Source organism: Anopheles maculipalpis, chromosome 2RL (assembly GCF_943734695.1).
Source record: "Anopheles maculipalpis chromosome 2RL, idAnoMacuDA_375_x, whole genome shotgun sequence".
NCBI lineage: Eukaryota > Metazoa > Arthropoda > Insecta > Diptera > Culicidae > Anopheles > Anopheles maculipalpis.
In genome coordinates, this window is record NC_064871.1 from 5,533,183 (window position 1) to 5,553,927 (window position 20,745).

Genomic DNA, 20,745 nt, shown 5'->3' on the forward strand with positions numbered 1-20,745 from the left:
GTGTGTAATGTGGTCGTGTGGAACTGAATGCATGTGCAGTGCGAGGGGATGGCACTTAGAAGCAATCCAAATATGGAAAAGCTGCACTTAAGCTGCAGAAAACGGAGATAGACAGTGGACATACATACGTTTATATGTATTCTGGGAATCAATTAGATAATGTAGGATTGAACTTATCGATTTGATTTATGGAAAGGATTACGGAATATATGATGTCGGGATGTAGTAGCAATATACGAGGAAGAGGAAGCCATTCCTTGTGCGGAAGAATGATGAAAGGATGCAACTTAAAGGATTACCTGGTCTCAATCAACTAGAGAGACACAGTTGTTTGGTATTCCGTACATTGAATGAAGCAATCGAATGCACCAAACCCTCTGGCCAATCCTTTTCCCATCCACCAAGTACCACAACCCCCTCCTGGTGTCCATTAGAAAAATTGTTTCTGTCTCGTATTTCAAATTTAATTCCTTTTTTTTAACCGGACAGATCGGCCTGCTTCTATACTGCCTCGTACAGGATGTGCACAGGTCCGGACCGTTTAGGTCTGTCCATTCCGGCTAGACGTTGGCTGACGCACCCACCGACGACACGGAACGAGGCCGGCTCGTTGTTATAATAATGGTTTTAGCAGACAATAACGTGTTCGAAGTGGACTAGTGATAATTAGAGTAGTTCCAGCGTGCATGTGTGTGTGTGTGTGTGTGTGAGATCAGTTTTGCCGACCGACCTGTGCGACTCGAAGGAGTGGAAGAACTGAAGGATTACACCCCGTTGTGCACAGCTGTGCTTCTTTTAGCAATGTACTTCGGTGTGGAGTCGGTTGTGCGCCAGGTATTGCTAAACAAGAGCCATCTTCCACCAACGGCAGCAGCATTGTCGGCTTATCCCGGGAGCATCGTTACGCTGTAAATCTGAATAACGGCATTACCATAACTCAGGCTCAACGGAGGCGAACCTTGCGAGAGTGCTTGAGAAAGTGAATCAGAGCACAGCCACAGGGAAGAAGTGACAAAAACTCCACGGTGACACGGTGGATTTTGGAGGTGGGCAAGGTACAGCAGCGATTGGTCGCGGATAGGAACAGCAGCAGCCGGGAAGCGGAAAAGTGTTTGCCATTAGCCTCCTCAAGCTTGTCGTTAAAATGTGGAACCGTCTCTCGCCGACCAATTCCAATAGACTGTTGCACGATAATGGTAAAGATTATTGCAATAACCCACTCAAGATCAGTCATAACAGTAAGTCCCCGGATAAGGCGAGACCGCCCAAACCGACCAAAGCGAGCTCGCAGCCGGCCCGATCCCATCCAACGCCATCTACCAGAAAACCCTCCCCAACTACTAATAACACCAAACCAACCTCTGCTACTACTACTACTACTACTACCACCATCAACATCACGTCCACCAACATCACCTCTTCTTTCTCTACTAATTCTACTACTACTACTACTACTTCTGCTACCACTGCTTTTGCTAGCGCTGCTACCACCACAGCTGGCGCGGCTAGAATTTCATCTCTTTCTTCTAACTCTTCTATCACCACCACCACCACCACTACCAAAACCACCACCACCAAAATTAAACCCACCTCCAACACCACCACCACCAAGGGCACCACTGCTAGCAATAAGCTTAACAAGATCCTGTCCATCGATATGGAAATTCGAATACAGCATAAGTGTATTTCAGCATAGCGTATCACTCTGGAAGGCCCGGATCCGCCCTGGATGCAAGGCCCCCTCAAGGTTGCGTTTCTGGGGGCCTCCGGCGTTGGACGCACCAGTATCCTACAGGTAGTGGACGGCATCCCTTCGTCCCGGTGGACTCTTCGCTAACCTTTGGGTATATTTTTTTTTTTTGGGGTTCTACGCAGCAATTTTTTAAGCACGACTTCCCGAAGGAACACATCCGCACCTCGAAGCGGACCGTCTATCGGAGCTGTCTGGTCTGTGATAGCTGCATACGCGAGCTGATGGTACTGGATGTGCCACCGCAGAAGTACTTCCCGATCGATAATCTGGCCGAGTGGAACAATGGCCATCCGCTAGGGTTACGTACCGTCCACACGTACGTGTTGGTGTACGACATGGGAAATCTGGACACCTTCCAGGTAGTTTTGTTAATGTTTACTAACTCTGTCGCCTGAAGGTATGCAACACGCACGACTGTTGCGCCTAAATGTATGCAATCAAATGCTTGTTTAACTGTTTTTTCGCATGAAAGTGTGACCATTAAAAAGAGACACTAATTCCGATTTCGATCTCTTCCCGTTTCCGACGACAGTACTGCCGCAATATGCGTGATCAAATATTGGAAAGTTTCAATCACCGTGATTTTAAGATAATGGTTGTGGGCAACAAGGTTGATATGGTATCTAATCCTCATACTCAGGTGAGTCCTTTCTCGGTGTGAGCTTTTTTTTTGTTTTTGATCCTACACTACTGACACCGGGTATTACACTTTCCGACAGGAACTGAAGGACATTTCCACCCTCGTACGGAAACACTGGCGCTGCGGGTACGTCGAATGTTCGGCAAAGTAAGGACGCATACTGATTGACCTGTTTTCTGGTAGCAGTTTTCTCATTCTATTTCCTTGCTTTTGTTTCGGGCGGGTGTGTTTCTCTACCGTTTGACAGGCACAACTACAAAATTGGAGATATTTTCAAGGAGCTGATGGGATACCCGGTCGGTGGGACGGCACCGAAGTTGGAGTTCTCGCAATCGATTGGGTCAAAAAATCGTTGCACAATACTCTAGTAGTAGCTGAACTGGAGGGTTCCTCCAAAACTTGTTGCTGTTGATGGCACGCTGTGGCGGCGAGATCAGTGACAAACTTTGCACGCCACAAAAGGGAAGGCAACCACTGCGCCCCCATCGTCCATCGAACCTGTTCGTCCAGCGGAATCGGACACCGTTTCCCGTTTTACTGCTTTCCGGAGGGAACCATTTTATGTAGAATCACACTGTCCGGCTCACGTGTCACGCTGGTTCACTAGAAATCGCACCGGCCGACAGTATTCGTGTGAAAAAGACCGTTTGCAAGGAAAAGATTTTATTGAATCTTCATCACAATTGACACTTAATTGTAGGCGAAGGCTTCGTTCCAAGAATGCCCCGTTGGATGCGTCCGTTCTGTTGAGAGGAAAAAAAATGCATGACAAGCCATCTGTAATTAATAGTAGTGTCCTAAGTAAAGCAAGCATTAAACCGGCAGGTGTAGACGGATACCACAGCGCATACAGCGTTACCCGAGCACCACAACCTAACCTCAATGTATTGACAAACAGTAGCAGTAGCAGTACACCTAGCCGTCGGTAGTAATCACACAGTCAGCCCGTCATCATCGTCGTCATCATCGCCATCATTTTACCCTCCAGTTGTGTACATACAAAGGACCCGCACGATTTTACGTGGTTTGAAAAAGAGATAGACAATAACACTTACCATCAACACCTTTACATGGGATGATGCTTCAGTTAGTAGGCACCAACCCACGATATTTGATGGCGAACGAGTAGAACAATACCCGGTAGTAGTTGCCGTAAAACGTGTACGTATGCATGTGTGTGTGTGTATGTATGTATGTGTGAATGTACTGTTTGTGAGTGTGTGTGTGTGTGTAATTTCCACGCACACACAGACACAAATACAGTACGCTAAAGTAAAACAGTTTGCTTCCAATGATTGGGCTTTGCCGCTTTTCTTCCCGGTGTACATCATCGAACGACGACACGGACACACGAGGGTTTGGAGGGTTTTTGTTTGCCGCAGTCGCTTTAGAAGTTTGCCGCGTTGTTGTTAGGAAAGTTTGACGCATACATTACACGGTAGCAGCACACAGTGCGTTGTCTGCGATCCATTGCCGAGTAGAATCAGAGCGTTAGCTGATTTGTTAGAATATTACTTGAGCGCTAGAAGACGGGGTGGAAAGCCGACCAGAGAGCGTCCGTGCAGTTGAGCGTGATTAGTTGTTGTCGATTAGTTAGTTAGCTCGTTAAAATGTTACAAAAGTTACCATCGGCCATATTCGTGGTGAATGTGAGTCCCAGCACTACCATGCAGCAGCAGCAGCAGCCCGCTGTAAATATAGTTTCTTCTGTTAGTAATTGCAAGCTACTGTGAAGGTTACACAAGAAACAAAATGCTGGAAGATACTGCCACCAATTGGAGATATTTATATTCGCCATGGCTTACATTATTTGCCCATAAATGTCACGTGCACATTGCATAGCGGAAGTTGAAATGAGGAATTTGTCGAAATTGATTTTACGGCAGCTAGTAGTTTTCGTTGTGATTAAATTGTAAAATAAAACTGATGAAATTGGCCAAATTAACGATTAGCGTTTTAAGCGTGGAACAGGATCACACAAGGCACGTGGTTGTATAAGGCTAGGCATGACTGAACCGAGTGGCGAAACACTGTTATCAGATATTGAATCAAGCAATGTTAGTTGAAAAATAACAATAAAAATATGTACCCAAAGGAGGTAAAATAATCGAATCGCTGTGGTTTTGTTTGATTTGTTTAAATCATCATCAATTGTAATGGCGTCAGTTTCATGCTGTCTTTCTCATTATGTTGCAAGCATTGAATGATGTGAAATAGATGTCTTTCAATGAATCATCCTTTTTATTTGCCGGTTTTTTGCAACCAATCCAATACTTTCAGATGGCGTTGATATTTCGTCATGCACACGTGCGTCATCTTTGTACTGCAAATAAATGATGAAATATCGCCTTTTTTGGAGATGAATGATATTTTCATAATGTATTTCCATACCTTTTTCGTTAGTATTTAAATTGACGCATGTGCTGAAAAGTACAAAAGTTTTTAAATATTTGAAACATATTTTATTGCAGCTTGATATTCTGTTTTCCTGCAGCAAATTTATAGCAAAAAATCATACTATAATTTGAATATTTTTTCAATATATTTTTGAAATGGCAAAAATAAATATTTTGTTTCGAGAAATCCAAATATTGTTGCCAAGAATTGTATAAAATAGAACGAATTTATAAAAAGCGAAGCTTCAACTCGTTACAATTAGAATGTTGAAAATGTTATAGCATTTAATATTTTTGCGTTGGAAATATGCTATAATATGTCATACTATAAAGAAAATCAAGCACTTGTACTTAATTTTCAAACAAGAGCGATATTAACTTGAAAAGATAATGCTTGTTTTGATTTTCCCAGTACGATGTATGAACGATAAGTCCACGCGAGCGAACCGGTTGGGGTAGTTTCAGAAAAAGATTTGAAAATATAGAGCTAGCTATTGAGTGAATGTGTGAATTAAGATGAGTTTTTCGTCTACTTCCTGACGAATTATTAAATCAATGTTTTTCTTAAACGTTCAAGTATGACAAAAAATACTTACAAATCCTCAAATAGAATTGTACACCACCGAAATGCGCCTTCATGTGCGTCCAATTGTTGGCATTTCGCTATCAACTGTCAAACGGCCGAACGAACCCGTTCGCCACGTGCGTACCTGGAAGGTTTATATTTCTTGTGACTTTGATATAAATATGTTGTGACCGAGAGAAATGTTATTTATATTGTTCAGAGCCTGATAAGTGTGCGTGTTTTCTTCGTCAACGCCGGTTTTCCAGTGAGTATTTTCCCCTCTTTCTTGCCCTTCGCCCAAACTTTCCAGTTGCGACAGCGAAAGTGTAGTAGTTTTATCTGCTTTGCAAAGTGTGCTCCCGGAAGAAATAGGACGAAAAGCTTGTGCAATGTAAGCGACGCGTGGGAAGTGCTTCAATTTGAGTGGCAAATCTGGTTAATCAGACCGCCAGAGTAGAGACGATAGTCCAGCGGTAGTCCATTCGGTGAATACGTGGAATGATGCAAAAAAGGGTTGCTAGTGGTGTAGGGGGGGCATATTGGTTTGTGATAATGATGGTCGCCATGGTGATTTTGCAACATTCGTTTGCGAGAAGAATGAAGCGAAGCAAGAGTTTCGGAAGGATGAGTACAAGTTTCATCATTGCCCCGGGGTGCGAACATCGTAGCGCCACTTTTAGGACGTTAGAACGGCACAACGGTTGCACAACGATTCCGGCACGACATTGAAATAACCTTCACGCGGGGGCGAATTTTCACTGTGCGCGGATGCTCTCCCGAATTGCCAGAAGACGATCCCACGAGGGTGAAAGTAGTGTCATTGCCCTCGCACCTTTGAAATGACCTTGAGGAAGGAGTTGGTCTGGATGGAAAGATGGAGTTCCACCGCGTAAACCGCTGCCGCTCCGTGGATGCTGTTGTTCTCTCCCGGATGCTGCCATGCTGCCATGCTGCCTTGTCGATCGACCGGAAAACACCTGTTTAGTAGCTTATCAATGGGGACACTTACCCATTTTCGACCTTTGGGTGCAGGCCATTCTTATATGCTCCAATTTTGATTTTGTAAGCTTAACTGCGCATGACGGCGAATGAATCGTTTTTTCGTTGCATTTGAACCTTGGATTGTCATGGGGCGCCTGTGGAGAACCGGGAAAAGCGCATATCCCTCTCCCGGTGGGTGGTAATGGTTGTTATTGTTGTTGTGGTTGATGCACATGTCTGCCAAACACTTGCACTTGTACTCTAACATCGTCATCGATCGGAATGCAATGGCACGCTTGAGACGATCGACACGATTGATTGTCTAAAATTAAGATCAAGCTATTAAGGCGCTACATAGTTAACGATCTCTGGCTCGCATCGTAAAGCGTGCAAAGCACGTGGACACAGTTCCCTTGGCCCACCGACCGAATTGAGCTTAACCGGACTTGATCTTCGTCCGGGGATCGTCGAATTGTTTTCGACCAGCAATCACCTTTTGCCCCACAGAATTTCATTTTGAAGGTCATACACATGTCAGGAAAGGTGGGTTTCATTTGGGGTGGCGTTGGGGTGGCGTTGGGGTGGGTTGAAGTCAAAACACCACCAGCTTGCACGCGCAATTGCGCAGTCTGAGGCTCCTCTGTCCGTTAGGGTGGAGTGGTTTTTTTTTCGCTTTTTGCTGCAAGTGATAAAACAATCGTATCGGCAATAATCTCTAGCCCCGCATTATCTAGATGCTTCCCGGCAGAGCAATTCAATGTGTAAATTGTTTGTCAAAGTGAATGTGATGCCGCACCAAACCTTTGAGCTAAAGCATCCTTGCTTTCCCACCGAGGTGATAAGATCGCTCGCGTCTTTCATCCTTGGCACAAGTTCAAGGACGACTTTCACTTTTTCGATGTTTACAATTGCTCGTACGTTACGTAAGATTCGTTTTGAGCGATAGTGCGTGCGTGCAGATTTTCTTATTTTTTGCGCCACCCTTGATTGCCGCCCAACCAATGTCAGCTGATTTAAGACGGATACTCTCCTAGAAAAGCAATCGGAATCTTTTCTTGCTGAGTGTGTGAAATGGATGAGCATGAACAAAAATAGCTTCTTGATTAAAACGTACCCGCAACCGTGGAGTGAACTTGATTCTTCAACTTACCCAATTTTCTTATTGAAACTGTTGTTTATTTGTAGCATTTCTGCAACGAGATTGCTTGAGGTTTGTGTTTTGCCGTCACATTCAGAATTATTTCCCTTTTGGGTTCTTGAAGGTGATGTTTGACGTATTAAAATCCAATGTACACTGTGATGTCTAGCAACCAATAGCAAGCACAAACACATGTTCTCGGTTCTGTTCCGACAGTGACCTTTCCGTGGTGACCTTTTCGCTCTTCCACAACCTAAACCGCAGGCGTGTTTGTTAGTCAATGGCGGGACGGCAATAATGGTTATCAGTTAACTAGAGTCTTTACTTGCCCTGTCGTGCACGGCCCATAGGAGGCTCGTCTAGCCGTCAAGAGCACCAAAAGTGCCATCAATCTATGACTCCCTGAGAGAAGAGTGTCATGATTGTTGCCGTTGGTAACAAAACAAACGATCCTAAATTTCGATCATCTCACTACCGCTTATCGCGCGGGGCTTGAGGGCACGCCAGTCGATAGTAAAGTTTAGAAAACGGGTGGAGGAGGCCTGTATTTATCAGGCGTAAAGAGGAAATGGAATCAACAATGACGAAAGTGTAATCATGGTTGGTGCAATATGAAGGAGTTTCTGATGTTTTCATGCAGGTGGCGCTAGTGTGGCATGTGACGGTTGGTGAATTTGTTTGGATGTACGTTAGCGCCATCTATACGGATTGTTTTCCTGTCGTTCGCTCGAAATTCTGAAGGGAGCGCTCGTGTTGGCTCACTTGTTTCTCACTACTGCCTCTTCAAAATGTTCACTTTCCTCGTTCTTTTGCTTCTATTCCAGCTTTATCAGTACCACCAAACTTACCTCAAGCATCATGACCACCTACTTCAACTACCCGTCGAAGGAACTGCAGGAGGAGCTGGCCCGCATCGCCAAGCAGATTGTTGCCCCCGGTAAGGGTATTTTGGCCGCCGATGAGTCCACGGCGACCTGTGGCAAGCGTTTCGCTGTAAGTAAACCGTGCGAATCATTTGTAGTAATTTTTTTAGAAATTCTTTAAACACTTTTTGTCCACTTTTGCTGTTGTAGGATATCGGCGTTGAGAACAACGAAGACAACCGTCGCCAGTACCGCCAGCTGCTGTTCACCGCTGACGACCGCCTGCAGGAACACATCTCCGGTGTGATCCTGTTCCACGAGACCCTCTACCAGAAGGGCGACAATGGCACGCCGTTGGCCGAGCTGCTGAAGAGCAAGGGCATCCTGGCCGGTATCAAGGTCGACAAGGGTGTCGTCGATCTGATGGGCTCGGAAGGCGAATGCACTACTCAGGGTAAGTGGAAATTAAGTGATTTTGACGATGATCCTACCGAGGTGTGCAATCTAAAGGGCGAGAATGAGTTCATTAAAGGATCCCATTTTTTTTTGCGTCGCGTTGTGCATGCCTTCGGATGAAGTGTGGACACGCGCAAGGTTTCAAGTCTAGCGAAGAAAGGAAAAACGTGCGTCTTATGTGTAGTTGTATTTAATTAAGATGAATGGGCGGCAGTTTGTCGGCAGGCACACGCTAGGAAGGAAGTTGTTTACCGTGACCAACTCCGTACCACACAGAGCACTGCACTAAACCCCCCCCCCCCCCCCCCCCCCGCCACCCACGCGTGCTTTGAGCCTCGTGCTGAAACAGAGAGAGAGGAAGGAGCAGCAAGAAGAAGAATAAAACAAAACATCCGCTAAGTGAGTAAATAAGAGGACATCTCCATCCCACTCCCAACTTCCGGTCTGTGCTAGTTTTCCACTTGACAGAAAACGTGTGGGTGAGCGTAATGGGGAACGACAGCGAATCGGAAGACCTGCAGTGGGACGGATTTTCCAACACTTACTACACAAGTCGGTGCTTGTTTTTCCGGTTCGCTGACCAAGCGCCTAGATCAACATTGCAACATTCTTCTGTACTTCGGTCCCCAGTGGAGAGGAAAATCATCCTTATTTAGGTCAGGGTGTGTAGCCACGTTGCAGTTGATGTTGCTGTTGATGAAAGCGGGGACACTGGGCAATAAATGGGACGAAGTGGGTTAATTAAAGGGAATTTCTTACTGGCAATGGTGCGTGGCAGAAAATTGCGTCTCAAGCGTGCCCGATGGATGGATGGATGGATAATTGGGTATGAGTTTCTTTGTTTTTGTTTTGTTTAAAGAAAGTGAACCATGTCAAAGAAAGATGTCACGTTACTATCGGTAGTATTAGGTGGGAAGTTCGTTGGAAGAGTTTTACTTACTAAAGGCGACTTTCTCCAAAACGAAAAACTCGGTAGCCGTGTGTTGCTTATGACATGAAATCCTTTTCCGTTGAACCACTCAGAAAGGAGAAGAAGTTTTCCTTTTAGGAAGTCGTGCATTTCCCACCGCAGCAACGGGAAAAGATTAGCGAAAGGATAATTGCAATGTGTGGCACACGCAGTGTTAAGAAGGATCGTTTTTGACCAAATTTCAATTAAGATGCCAGTCGGGTTTGTAAGAGATCGTCCTGCAAACAAGTGTTGTGTGCCTCTTTCGCTTGTCCTTTCTCTTGCGATATCACACACAAGCAGCAGGTTTATTGCAGCAATAGGATTGCTGCACAAACAATTAATCCCAACCACCAGCCAGTCAGCCAACTATCTGGGTCAATGCAACACTTATATGGCATTTCCCCCGGATCGCTAAAGGAACGGCTGAGACACTTTTATTACAGTAAAATCTTCCCACTCGACGGCTGGCCTCCCCAATGGTGCTTTCTCGTAATGGGATTTTTCATTCCATTTTCGATTCGTTTGCTCACGGAGGTCGCACCGACCGACAGCACGAAGCCATTGGGTTATTTTTGAGAAATCAAACAGAATCATTGCCGTGTGTGTGTGTGTGAGAAGTGTTGTTTGCAAATGCTGTTGCATTGAATTGTGGGACCGTTTTGGAAGCTAATTCCTTCTTGAGAAAATCGGATTACTACTGCTGAGTGCGGAAGAGTAATTCGAAAGGAAATTGCATTGCCGCAACAATGTACGGGATTGTCTTATTTAGAAGATTATTTCTCGTTACCGTCTTTACCGTCCTGTTTGAAAGGGAGGAATCAAATAAATTAATTTATCATTTTATTTCTGTTCTTTAACAGGTCTGGATGATCTCGCTGCTCGTTGCGCGCAGTACAAGAAGGATGGTTGCGACTTCGCCAAGTGGCGTTGCGTGCTGAAGATCGGCAAGAACACCCCGAGCTACCAGGCCATCTTGGAAAACGCCAACGTGCTGGCCCGCTATGCTTCCATCTGCCAGTCGCAGCGTATCGTTCCAATTGTTGAGCCAGAGGTAAGTTGAATGAAGCTCTCCCAGGTTGTATCTCCCTTTTGGTTTGGAGGACTAATGCGTTTTGTTTCCACCTTTCTCTAGATCCTCCCTGACGGTGACCACGATCTGGAACGCTGCCAGAAGGTTACCGAGACGGTGCTGGCCGCCGTGTACAAGGCACTGAACGACCATCACGTCTACCTGGAAGGTACGCTGCTGAAGCCGAACATGGTGACGGCCGGTCAGAGCTGTGCGAAGAAGCCGACCGCACAGGAGATTGCGCTCGCTACCGTGACGGCACTGCGCCGTACCGTGCCGGCTGCCGTGCCCGGCGTTACCTTCCTGTCGGGCGGTCAGTCCGAGGAGGAGGCTTCGGTGAACCTGAGTGCCATCAACCAGGTGCCGCTGCTGAGACCGTGGGCCCTGACCTTCTCGTACGGTCGTGCCCTGCAGGCGTCGGTGCTCCGTGCCTGGGGTGGCAAGAAGGAGAACCTGAAGGCCGCTCAGGAGGAGCTCATCAAGCGTGCGAAGGTGAGTCTTTGGCTTTTTTTAAAAAAGAATTTCGGTGATGGGGTAAATGGTGACCAATTTCATGTTGTGGTGTCCTAAGATGCAAAACTTCCTGTGGTGTTGTTTAAAGTTCATAAAATGAAAACTCTTAGCTTATTCCATTCTACCAACGAGAGGGAGAGAATTAATTACTTATTTTGTTTGTGGACCGGATTCCATATTCCTGGCCTTTCTCCAACGATTTGTCCGTTGTGTAGCAGCGTGTTGTGAGGTTGTTGCAATCAATCAAATGGATGTTTTTGCATCATCCGCAACTTGTTTGTTTGTTGGAACCATTTTTCGTTCCCATTCACTATCGATCACGTGAATCGATAGGATCGCTTTCCCTGTCAATCGATGATATATTTTTGTAACAAACACCGGTGAAAAAATGGATGGCAGCTCGCTCCGTCGTTCCACTGCACGCTCATCATTTATTTACGACACGCCTTGACTAGAGCGGTTGATGTCATACGATGCTCCACACCGCCCTGGTATGTCTGGCAATGTTCGCAGACGCCACTATCGATTTCCTTTTCTACGATACGCTCTCTACCTTGTGTCGGTGGCTGGCGCAAACTACTATATGAATAAACTGGGCAAAAATAAAGAAAAATGGACGCCACTTCCCTTCACGCGGGTCTATCGCAAGCACTTTTGCGGAGAGTTCCTTAAAGCGAAGGGGGCGGTCGGTTTTATGACATCTCCCGGGTAGAGTAGGGGACACCCCACACCCAATTGTCATAATTTATCCATCATTATACTCAACCCGTGCTAGTGCTCCCTCTTTTGTGCATCAAAACTCTGCAGTTTGTTGCAACTTGTTTTCGTGCCTTTTCATTCCCTCAGCTCCCCAGGGCTCAGAGAGTAAGAATCGCATAAAGAACAGTTTAATTCACCCTCAGTTATTTTACAAAAAAAAAAAAAAAAGACGGTGGAACAGACCAGTTGGCATCTAATGTAACCCTATTTCCGTACGGGGGAAATAATCTTGCATGAGGAATGTCATGAGCGGGCACATCGTAGGCGAAAGCAAATTAATCGTCCAAGAGTGAAGCGTGTGCGTGGTGGGCTAGACGATGTGAGACTTTCTCAATATTTTTTAATAGCTTCACTTATTTCATTTTGATGTCCCCTTAAATTATCCATAATGAGTTGAGTTGATACTCGGTTGCCATAAAAAAGAACTACGCAAACCGGGTCCTCTGTGGGGAAGGTAATGGCATATGTGCACGCCCTCGTATACTATTCGGCGGTGACCTCATATCGCCAGGAGATATGCACCTGTACCAAGTATACCTTGAATGCCCACGGGCCAACAAGAATTGCTACCGGGAGGGGGGAGGTTTCTGTCCATAGTCCACCCTTGAACCCGCTTCTATATCTTTCGGACAAATCGATGATGCCGACTCCTTTTGATGGTCAAGTTCAATAGCCCTTTTTCCAAAGAAAGCTAAGACAACTTTCAATCCATTCGCTGGCCGCGCGGTAGTGACATAATATGTGAACTTCAGATTGTGTGGTGCACACTGATGTCATGCCGTCGTCAAGTTCAATGGCATGAAACGGTGTGGCGCGTGGTGTGGTGGCCGTAATAGTGCCGTCACGACGAATTGCGCCATTGTTGTGCATGGTTTGTGGCGGTCATTGTTCGGTCCGGGTTTCATGTTACCGCCACAACATCACCAGTTTAGATGCTCGTCATCATCCGAGCCAGCACCTACGAAACGTCCTTCTTAATACGAGCAGATCGACCTTCGCCGGTGAGGCACGTACGAATGGTCGCTCTCTTGTGCTCTCGGCATCGCCAATTAGTGGCAGGTCAGCTCGTTGATCGGCTTACGGTTGAGAGTGATTGTAACAGTAGTCGAATGGTTAGTGGTAGGCGTTTAATGTGGTCTGATTTATCTCACCATTAAAGCAAGAACTCGCAGCTGGGATTTGTTGCAGAGATATTCTCCGGTGGTGATCAGATGGAAGTTTGTAGATGAAGAGATCTCATAATCTGTGTAATATTAATCTCATACGGTTATATACTTTTCCATCTTGTAGTGTTTGAATGCATGCGCTTTTCTGTTTTTATTTTTGCGTTTGTCCCATATACTAACACTCCTTTTGTGTTTGTCTGTCACTAACTATCTGGCTATTACTCACTGGTACCACAACAAAACTCACACAAAAATGTACTACTACACTGCAATTCGAAAAATATAAAACCCAAACAACAACACCAATTCGCAACATATTCGCAGGCAAACGGATTGGCTGCACAGGCAAAGTATGTCCCCGGTTCGATTCCCTCGTACGCCGCAAACGCTAGCTTGTTCGTGAAGTCCCATGCCTATTAATCCGGCCCTTATCCAGAACACCGACAGCCGGAAGATGATAATAAGAAGCACTGGCGTAACGATGGAGAAAAACACGAACGGAAAAGCGCTAGCGCAATATCAACACGACCAACCAAGGGAGAGAGAACGAGGGACTCTACGTTTTTAGCCATGAACCCGTGCAGAAGCAGAAGGACACAACTTTGTCGTTTCAATTTTACCAATTGAATGGTGGATCCTCAAACTACGTTGCGATTTACACACAGACACACATATTTTCAAAAAAAAAAGTAACCTAAACACAAGTCACTACCACCACTACGCTCACAACACGGGCGGGCACAAGAAAATTTGTTGAATGTTTTGTTTTTTCTCTAAACACAGTTTTTAAATGTTAGATTTTATATGATTCTCGTTTGATTATTTGTATACAAAACAATTGTGTTTTTAATCTGTTCTCACAAAGTGAATAACGCTTGTTTTTTTTTGTTTTGTAAACATTCCGTTAGAAAATAGAATATTATAACACTCCCAAGTAAATACAAACACACACACATAAATGTTCCTAATCTCTCTGTATCAATAATTTTAATCGAATCAATATGTGCAATTCAACGGAAGCAGCACGCGCACACACAATAATCACTACTCTGCACGAGAGAACACTTTTACGCGATTAGGTTAAACGAATCAATTGTAGCAAAATACAGAAAAATAATACCCAAACAATTGATTCGAATTCCCTCCTAATCCTGTGGAGTAGTGTGTGTATGTGTGTGCGTATGCTCATTCGAGAAAGTCCAGCCTCCCCGTGGTGAGGGGGCAACATGCTGTGCGTGCGTGCCTAAGCCCTATTGCTCAAGAAAAAATAAGAAATATAAATTGATCAATACCGAATTCGAAAACTGTAACGAAATACAATCGCTCCAAAATGGTAAGGAAGACGAAACACGCTCACAGCTGGGTAGTCTGAGCGCACCGCACCAGCCTACAGTCAGCTCCACAGTTGGTGGAAGTAAAACTTGTGAATATAAAACAATAAATTCGTTTGCTGAATGCCTTATACGAAAAAACCCGTTGCACGTTCGACTGCCTGTAATGGCCGGCATGCATATTTTCTCTTCTTTTTCTTTCTGTCTAGCTTTTTATGTGTTTCTTTACTGCTTCTATTTAGTGTTAAGTGTTAAGCTTAAGTATGGAATTAGTTGTTTTGCTAACGTTGTTTTGCAATGCTTAAGGAAATACTTTATTATATTATGTTTAAAGAATCTCTTACTTAAATTGGTATGAGGATCTTTTTAACCAGATTAGTAGCATTGTTTTTCGCACTCGGAATTCAAAAATTCCTAAACGCCTAAAGGTATGCAATCTGACCTTTCAATCTCTTCACGAAAGTAACAAATTGAAATCAAACGCAACGGTTGCAACGAGCAACAAAAGTCCTAAAATCTGATAGCTAACAGTTTAAAAACTATCCCTCCAGCAGCTATAAATCGAATATTTATAATTCTCTTGTCAATTTAATTCTAAAAGCCACCCTTCTAAAACGTATAACCTGCCGGTATGGCGATCAATTCATCGCATCGAAATTCCATTAGACATTCCCCAACATTCTGTGGTACATGGCGACAGGGGAGCAAGAAAACGAAAGTGCACCCACCACTCACTTTATTGCTATAAATTGGCAACCTGTCAGCCAGAGGCAGCTCGATATGATGATACACAATGCTTACAATCGCTTTCTAATTGTACGCTGGAGAAATATTTACATTTCACCGGTACGTTGTGCGCTACGGGGTGAGTAGTGGCAGACAGGATGTAGAAGAGAAAAAAATGTGTTAAATCAGCCGCCAGCCTCAGGAACGCCTTCCTAACGAGCTTGTGGTCTATTTGTCGGCCAAAATAGAGCCGATGGTGTTTGTCTGGTTGGCAATTAATTTACACGATTACCATTGTTTCCTTGTGCCGTAATAGAGGCTTGTCCAAGCATCACAAGCCGGTGAGTGACGGTGGCAATCAAACGGTGTCTCGCAACGCGCGATAATGCAATGACGCTGGGCTTCTCGCCTATGATGATGCTGATGATGATGATAAACGATAACGAAACTGCGGTGTGGCTAAAGTGTGCGGCATTCTCTTATTACTCCCGGGCTGGCAAGATGTGTTTGTGTGAAGGAAGAAAGCGTGTGTTGACTTTACCGGCATGTCAGCACACCCCCCAACGGTTCTTCCGAGAAGGTTTCCGACTACACTAGTGACGACTTGTTTCGAAACAATTCCAAAACTTGGCAGCTGTAAAATCATCCTCCGGGGGCCGGCAAAAAGGCTTTTCTACCTCTCCAAATTGTATTAGCACCATCCGGCCAGCAATTCTCTACTCCTGTTTAGGAATCGCTACATTCGCAAGACCACCAGATCTCGCATTAATCATCTGCAGCAAAGCAGAACATAGGTTGATTGTTGCTTGCTTTTTTGGCAATGTCTAATCGGCGAGCCAGGAAGAAAGGCGAATGGGGGGTTTCCAAACCCACAACAACAACACACCACAACGCCCGGAACTAATTAAACCACATCGTTTGTTTGGACGCTTTCTTGGCACCGCCGGGGGGAAGGTTTTTGCGGTTACAGATAGATACACACAGCCATCTTGGCATCGGGCCCGCCTTTCGAACAGCGGCAGAGCGCTTACACGCTCACTGCAATATTATATTTATTTCGAAAAATGCATGATACACCGTTGCCTGGTTGTTGTGCAAGTTCAAGGCCGATAGGATAGGGTTTTTGTAAAAGTACGCCCCAACAACGGTGGCATGGAATGTGAAAGTTTACATTAAAATAACCCATAGTAACAAGGGATTTGATTGTACGCACACACACACACTGGTTAGTGAGTCCAACTTTGTAGAAGGTCATTAGTTTTCCCAAGAGTGGTTTCGGTTACGAGTGTTGTTCGGTGGATGTGTTTTATTAGCAGTAATTAAGCAATTAAACCGAAAGCGATCAATCGATCAATCGGCTAACCGATACGGCAAGTTCCAAGAAGCTCAGGAACACCTACCCCAAAAAATACAGCTTTATCGATTGGACGTGTGCTGGTCGACGATGTTCGGAGTTTGGATATTAATTTATTTGCTTCCTGGGAAGGAGTATCGATCATGGCGCCACATGGGGTGTTGTTTTTGTGGTGGGCTCAACAAAACTTAGAAACAGATATGCCCGCTTGCGGGTGAGCATTAGAATTAATCTCTTTAGGAAGGGTTGTTATAAGATATCCGTTGTGCAGTAGTACTGCGGTTTCTAGAACTGAAATATACACATACAAACCACCAACAAGTAAGCGACATTGCAAGACAACTGTATCAACAAAACCAGTTTCGAGTCTTGCCAATGTTTTAAGTTTGCATTTCTAACGTAGGAATAGCGTTCTTTGGGTGAATCTCAGACGAATGCGTTTTTTTTTTTCTTGCACAAGAACCCTAGTCGATGAAAATTCCCCAAAAGGCTGGTTGGCGCCACCCACTTTCAAGGTCTCTTTGGAATTGTTCGGAGACACCTCCGCTATTTGGAACCCGAAAAAAAAAACAAAACAAAAAATTCGGCTTCTCTATTTGTTCCTATTGTGATGCAGATTAGAACAGCCCGTTTGGAGGGATAATAGTAGTAGTTCAGCCATTTACATGTGTCATGTATATTCTCCACCGGTTCGGGAGAAACAGAGCAGAGGTTCAATTAAAACCAGAACTCGTCTCGTTTCCGTACGGATGTGCAGTATGTGGCAAGGACGGGCGTGTTGTACATTAATTGACATGAGCTTGATCGCATCGCGAAGCTATTAGCATTCGCGTCTTTGAGGTTATAATTGAATGCAAATTGAACATTGATTCTTCCGCCAGCCAGGTCCGCTGATGGGCCAGCTTCCAATAAATGGGTGTAATCGAACAGAACACGGAGCCGAGTCACTGGAATGGGCCTAGACCAGATGAAAGTGATTCTTTGTTTGGACGGCGAGAGCGAGAGGGAACGCTAGATCAAGCGTATGCCACCGTAAATACCTTTTATAATTGTGGTCTCGTAGAGACCGGGAGGACTTCCGGTGTTTCATGAAACCCGGTGCCAGACAATAGTGTAAACAGTGTTGCACTCGTACGAGGGCGATACTCAAATTTTGATCCAGAAAGGTACAATATGATGGGATGGATTCCCCGTCGAGGGATGTCATTTGAATATTCATTAACGTTCCATCATCATTAGCGGGCAGCTTGCGTCCGTCCAACATGAAGTAGTAGTAAGGAGCGGTCAGGATACGGGAGGTCAAAGTAGCTGTCAGGGATGGACAAGGTCAGCTAGCAGCAGGATAAAATGAATTAAGACAGGAATTAATTTAGCCATCCATGTGTAAAAGTGGAGATAAATCTCCTTCATTCTGCTGGAAGTTCCGGAGTACGGAGCTCCAGGATACAAGAGTTTGTAACAAAAGAGCAGTGGGAAATGTGTTAAAATTCCAACCACCATCATCATCATCATTATCATCGTTGCCACCAAAAAAAGCATGCAGGTCTTCCTTATCAGTGACAATGGAAATTGAGCAAGCTTGGTTGGCATACAAATAGTCGAATGTTCAGTGAACTTGGACAGATAAAAGCTGCTACTTTTAACGCAATCAAACTCATCTTTTTGAGCGAGTAGTGTCGTGTTGAAGCATTTATTAGAATGTTTAGAATAACACGAAAACTCATCGTTAAGATCAGTACCCCTCGCGGTCTAGGTGTTGTGTGGACTGTCTGTTGGGGCGTTTCGACCGCGATACGTCCGCCCGCAAGTCATCGCTGCTAGAGAGACCGACTATGCAAATGAAGCACGCAATTCAATCATCTCTCACCCACCAAACACGGTAGCGGTAGCCTTAGCGCGGCACCAAATTTGACGTCCGCAGCTAAAATTTGTTCCAACGCGGCAGAACGGTCAGTTTAAGTGACGAGTTTTCTTGGCTGGTGATGTGATAAACATATCAAATTTTGTGACAGATTTATCACCTCTCTGCTGCTTGCATGTAATATGAGGCTGATAGGATTAGGGCGCCTTATCGGGCTCTCGTTCAGTTGGCTCTCGATGACCCGAACGATCTCGCTTGGCAGCCTTGGACGTTCATTTTTGTGGTAGGCGATGTTCCTCCATGTCTGCAGGAATGTTTCCGTATTACTGTCGAGATAGGAGAGTCTTCGTCGAGTCAACTTTTTGTGTCAATTTCAGATAATTCCTAATCAGTTGTGAATGACAGTGCCGGCGCTCACTATCAAGAGTACCGGAAGCATTCTTTTTAGAGCACCCTCGATGACTAAAGGGTTCCTACCTACCCAGCTGCTTGCGGGGGCTGCAAATGGCATAACATAACCTTGCCAACCAATGCAGGCCAAGGTAGCTCAGTAAGTAGCTCAGTCAAGCCACCTCCGGCGTGAATTGCATAACGAATCGATCGTTACGCGCTGGGCCGGGAGAATAGTTGGCGAACCAGTCTTCTCTCAGAATCTCGCAAGAATCTCTGTCGCACTCCTAATCGGGTTGCGAACAGGTGGGCAAAGACAATTCGCCCTACATACTTACATACTCTCTTGGTAGGTTTCATGAGCTCTCGATTAGTATATTGGTGAATGGAGGGGTGGGTTGGTACAGCAAACAATCCTCCATAACCAGATTCCTTGTTGATCATCTCAATTGACACGTTTCCAGACAGAAGAAAATGGCGTATCAATATTTTGATTTCCCCCAAACCGGACACAAGGCTCACAACTGAGATACTGGCTGGCAGGTTATAAATTCTGCCGTATCCGATTCGAGTATACCGATCCCCAACATCTGCAACAATGATGTATTTAGCACGTGCTTCTAGTGCAATTAGCAGTTCATTAGCATCGTTCACGATTTTGCACGCTCTGGGCTCGTGCGAGCTTGGTACGATGGTGCAGAGCTGTGTGTTTATTCAGCCGACGGTGACCGTTGTTTGGTTTGTTCCGTCGAATGAAAGATCACGTTTCGTGGGGCGGCAAGATCGATCGGATGGGAAAGCGTGTGTGTGATGTAATAATTCATGTTTACAATGACAGGGTAGTTGAGAGATTTGACAGTTACTTGTGAATTAGGGTAGAGTAGAGCAAGAGCCAAGTTTTCGCGCTGTTGAACTGTCGATTTTAAATTATTGCGCAGTCTGTTGTCTGCATTGTAAAATTTGGTTGGAAAATAAAATTAAATAGGAAATTGCATACATTTCGGCGTTATGAATCATGCCGAAAAATACTTTTCTTTAAGGGGGTTATATCTAATTTTTAAAAATTTTAAAAAATAGTACATGTTCATTGAAAAAATCCTATCTTCTCGTATCTTCTTCCAGGCTAACAGCGATGCCGCCCTCGGCAAGTACGGCGGTGGTGTCCAGGGTGCCGCCGGTGCTGGCAGCCTGTTCGTCGCCAACCACGCTTATTAAGGCGTTTCGTCTGCATCTACATGAACTTGCATCCTACTAGTACACCATACCTCCTCCAACACACACACACACCCTTTCGCTTCCCGTCGTCATGCAGGCCGCTTTCCGCTTTCTAGCCCTTACGTCCACACCAAACCAGCCGGCAGTTAAAGACAAACAATTTCAACCACCATATTGGGATTTGAGTTGAGATGTAGAACGCTGTCTAGTTAAGCACTGGCGTGAGCTGTTGCGAGAATGCGTGCCTCGTGTGCCTGTGTGAGTGTATTTTCCTTTTCCTGTATCTGTTGCTTCACAGTTTCATTGTGTGTTTTTACTTTTCAATTAAGAACTGAATTGTGTAGTAGGTGTAAAGTTTCACAAAGGAAAACAAAAAATCCCAAACAAATAATAGCATAACGGTTCCATCGTGTTTTTACCGAAGCATTGGTCCATGGAATATAGTGTATTGGAGTGCATATAAGATCTATAATACTACACTGGTAGCTAGTAGCCATGAGTGGGAGCTTGCAGCATATGCTTCAGAAGCAGAATCCGATAAGAATAAAAGCGGAAAAGTGTTTTAAATTTAAGCTTGAAATGGTTTTTTGAAATCGCATTCGTAAAATCGTTCAACA

The 20,745-nt window shown here is 44.9% G+C and overlaps 3 protein-coding genes across 5 annotated transcripts; all 3 read left to right on the forward strand.

Annotated features, from left to right (window-relative positions):
• Window positions 1-1,100: 1,100 nt before the first annotated feature.
• On the forward strand, window positions 1,101-2,784 carry LOC126559119 (ras-like protein family member 10B). 2 transcript variants are annotated; one of them, XM_050215232.1, is made up of 6 exons: window positions 1,101-1,238; window positions 1,692-1,795; window positions 1,876-2,112; window positions 2,286-2,393; window positions 2,473-2,540; window positions 2,641-2,784. In XM_050215232.1, exons 2-6 carry the CDS (start codon window positions 1,730-1,732, stop codon window positions 2,759-2,761), a joined length of 600 nt encoding a protein of 199 aa, XP_050071189.1. In that variant the 5' UTR covers window positions 1,101-1,238; window positions 1,692-1,729; the 3' UTR covers window positions 2,762-2,784. The 2 variants fall into 2 exon arrangements, with proteins under 2 accessions (XP_050071189.1, XP_050071188.1); XM_050215231.1 differs by having other exon boundaries at window positions 1,101-1,196.
• On the forward strand, window positions 1,145-1,696 carry LOC126560025 (uncharacterized). The gene has a single exon (XM_050216186.1). It carries the CDS (start codon window positions 1,145-1,147, stop codon window positions 1,694-1,696), a length of 552 nt encoding a protein of 183 aa, XP_050072143.1.
• Window positions 2,785-5,468: 2,684 nt separating the features above from the next.
• LOC126558375 (fructose-bisphosphate aldolase) lies at window positions 5,469-20,213 on the forward strand. Of its 2 annotated transcripts, none has more exons than XM_050214384.1 (6): window positions 5,469-5,619; window positions 8,298-8,466; window positions 8,547-8,790; window positions 10,605-10,795; window positions 10,877-11,305; window positions 20,036-20,213. In XM_050214384.1, exons 2-6 carry the CDS (start codon window positions 8,332-8,334, stop codon window positions 20,126-20,128), a joined length of 1,092 nt encoding a protein of 363 aa, XP_050070341.1. In that variant the 5' UTR covers window positions 5,469-5,619; window positions 8,298-8,331; the 3' UTR covers window positions 20,129-20,213. The 2 variants fall into 2 exon arrangements, with proteins under 2 accessions (XP_050070341.1, XP_050070340.1); XM_050214383.1 differs by lacking the exon at window positions 20,036-20,213 and adding an exon at window positions 13,576-13,675.
• Window positions 20,214-20,745: the final 532 nt, after the last annotated feature.

Excerpts from the sequence above, each read along its gene's own strand:
- LOC126558375 (XM_050214383.1), top strand. The coding sequence starts at position 8,332 with ATGACCACCTACTTCAACTACCCGTCGAAGGAACTGCAGGAGGAGCTG. Across the intron at positions 8,467-8,546 it reads CCTGTGGCAAGCGTTTCGCT|GATATCGGCGTTGAGAACAA; the intron begins GTAAGTAAACCG and ends TTGCTGTTGTAG. Across the intron at positions 10,796-10,876 it reads TTCCAATTGTTGAGCCAGAG|ATCCTCCCTGACGGTGACCA; the intron begins GTAAGTTGAATG and ends ACCTTTCTCTAG.
- LOC126559119 (XM_050215232.1), top strand. The coding sequence starts at position 1,730 with ATGCAAGGCCCCCTCAAGGTTGCGTTTCTGGGGGCCTCCGGCGTTGGA. Across the intron at positions 1,796-1,875 it reads GACGCACCAGTATCCTACAG|CAATTTTTTAAGCACGACTT; the intron begins GTAGTGGACGGC and ends GGTTCTACGCAG. Across the intron at positions 2,394-2,472 it reads TATCTAATCCTCATACTCAG|GAACTGAAGGACATTTCCAC; the intron begins GTGAGTCCTTTC and ends ACTTTCCGACAG.
- LOC126560025 (XM_050216186.1), top strand. The coding sequence starts at position 1,145 with ATGTGGAACCGTCTCTCGCCGACCAATTCCAATAGACTGTTGCACGAT.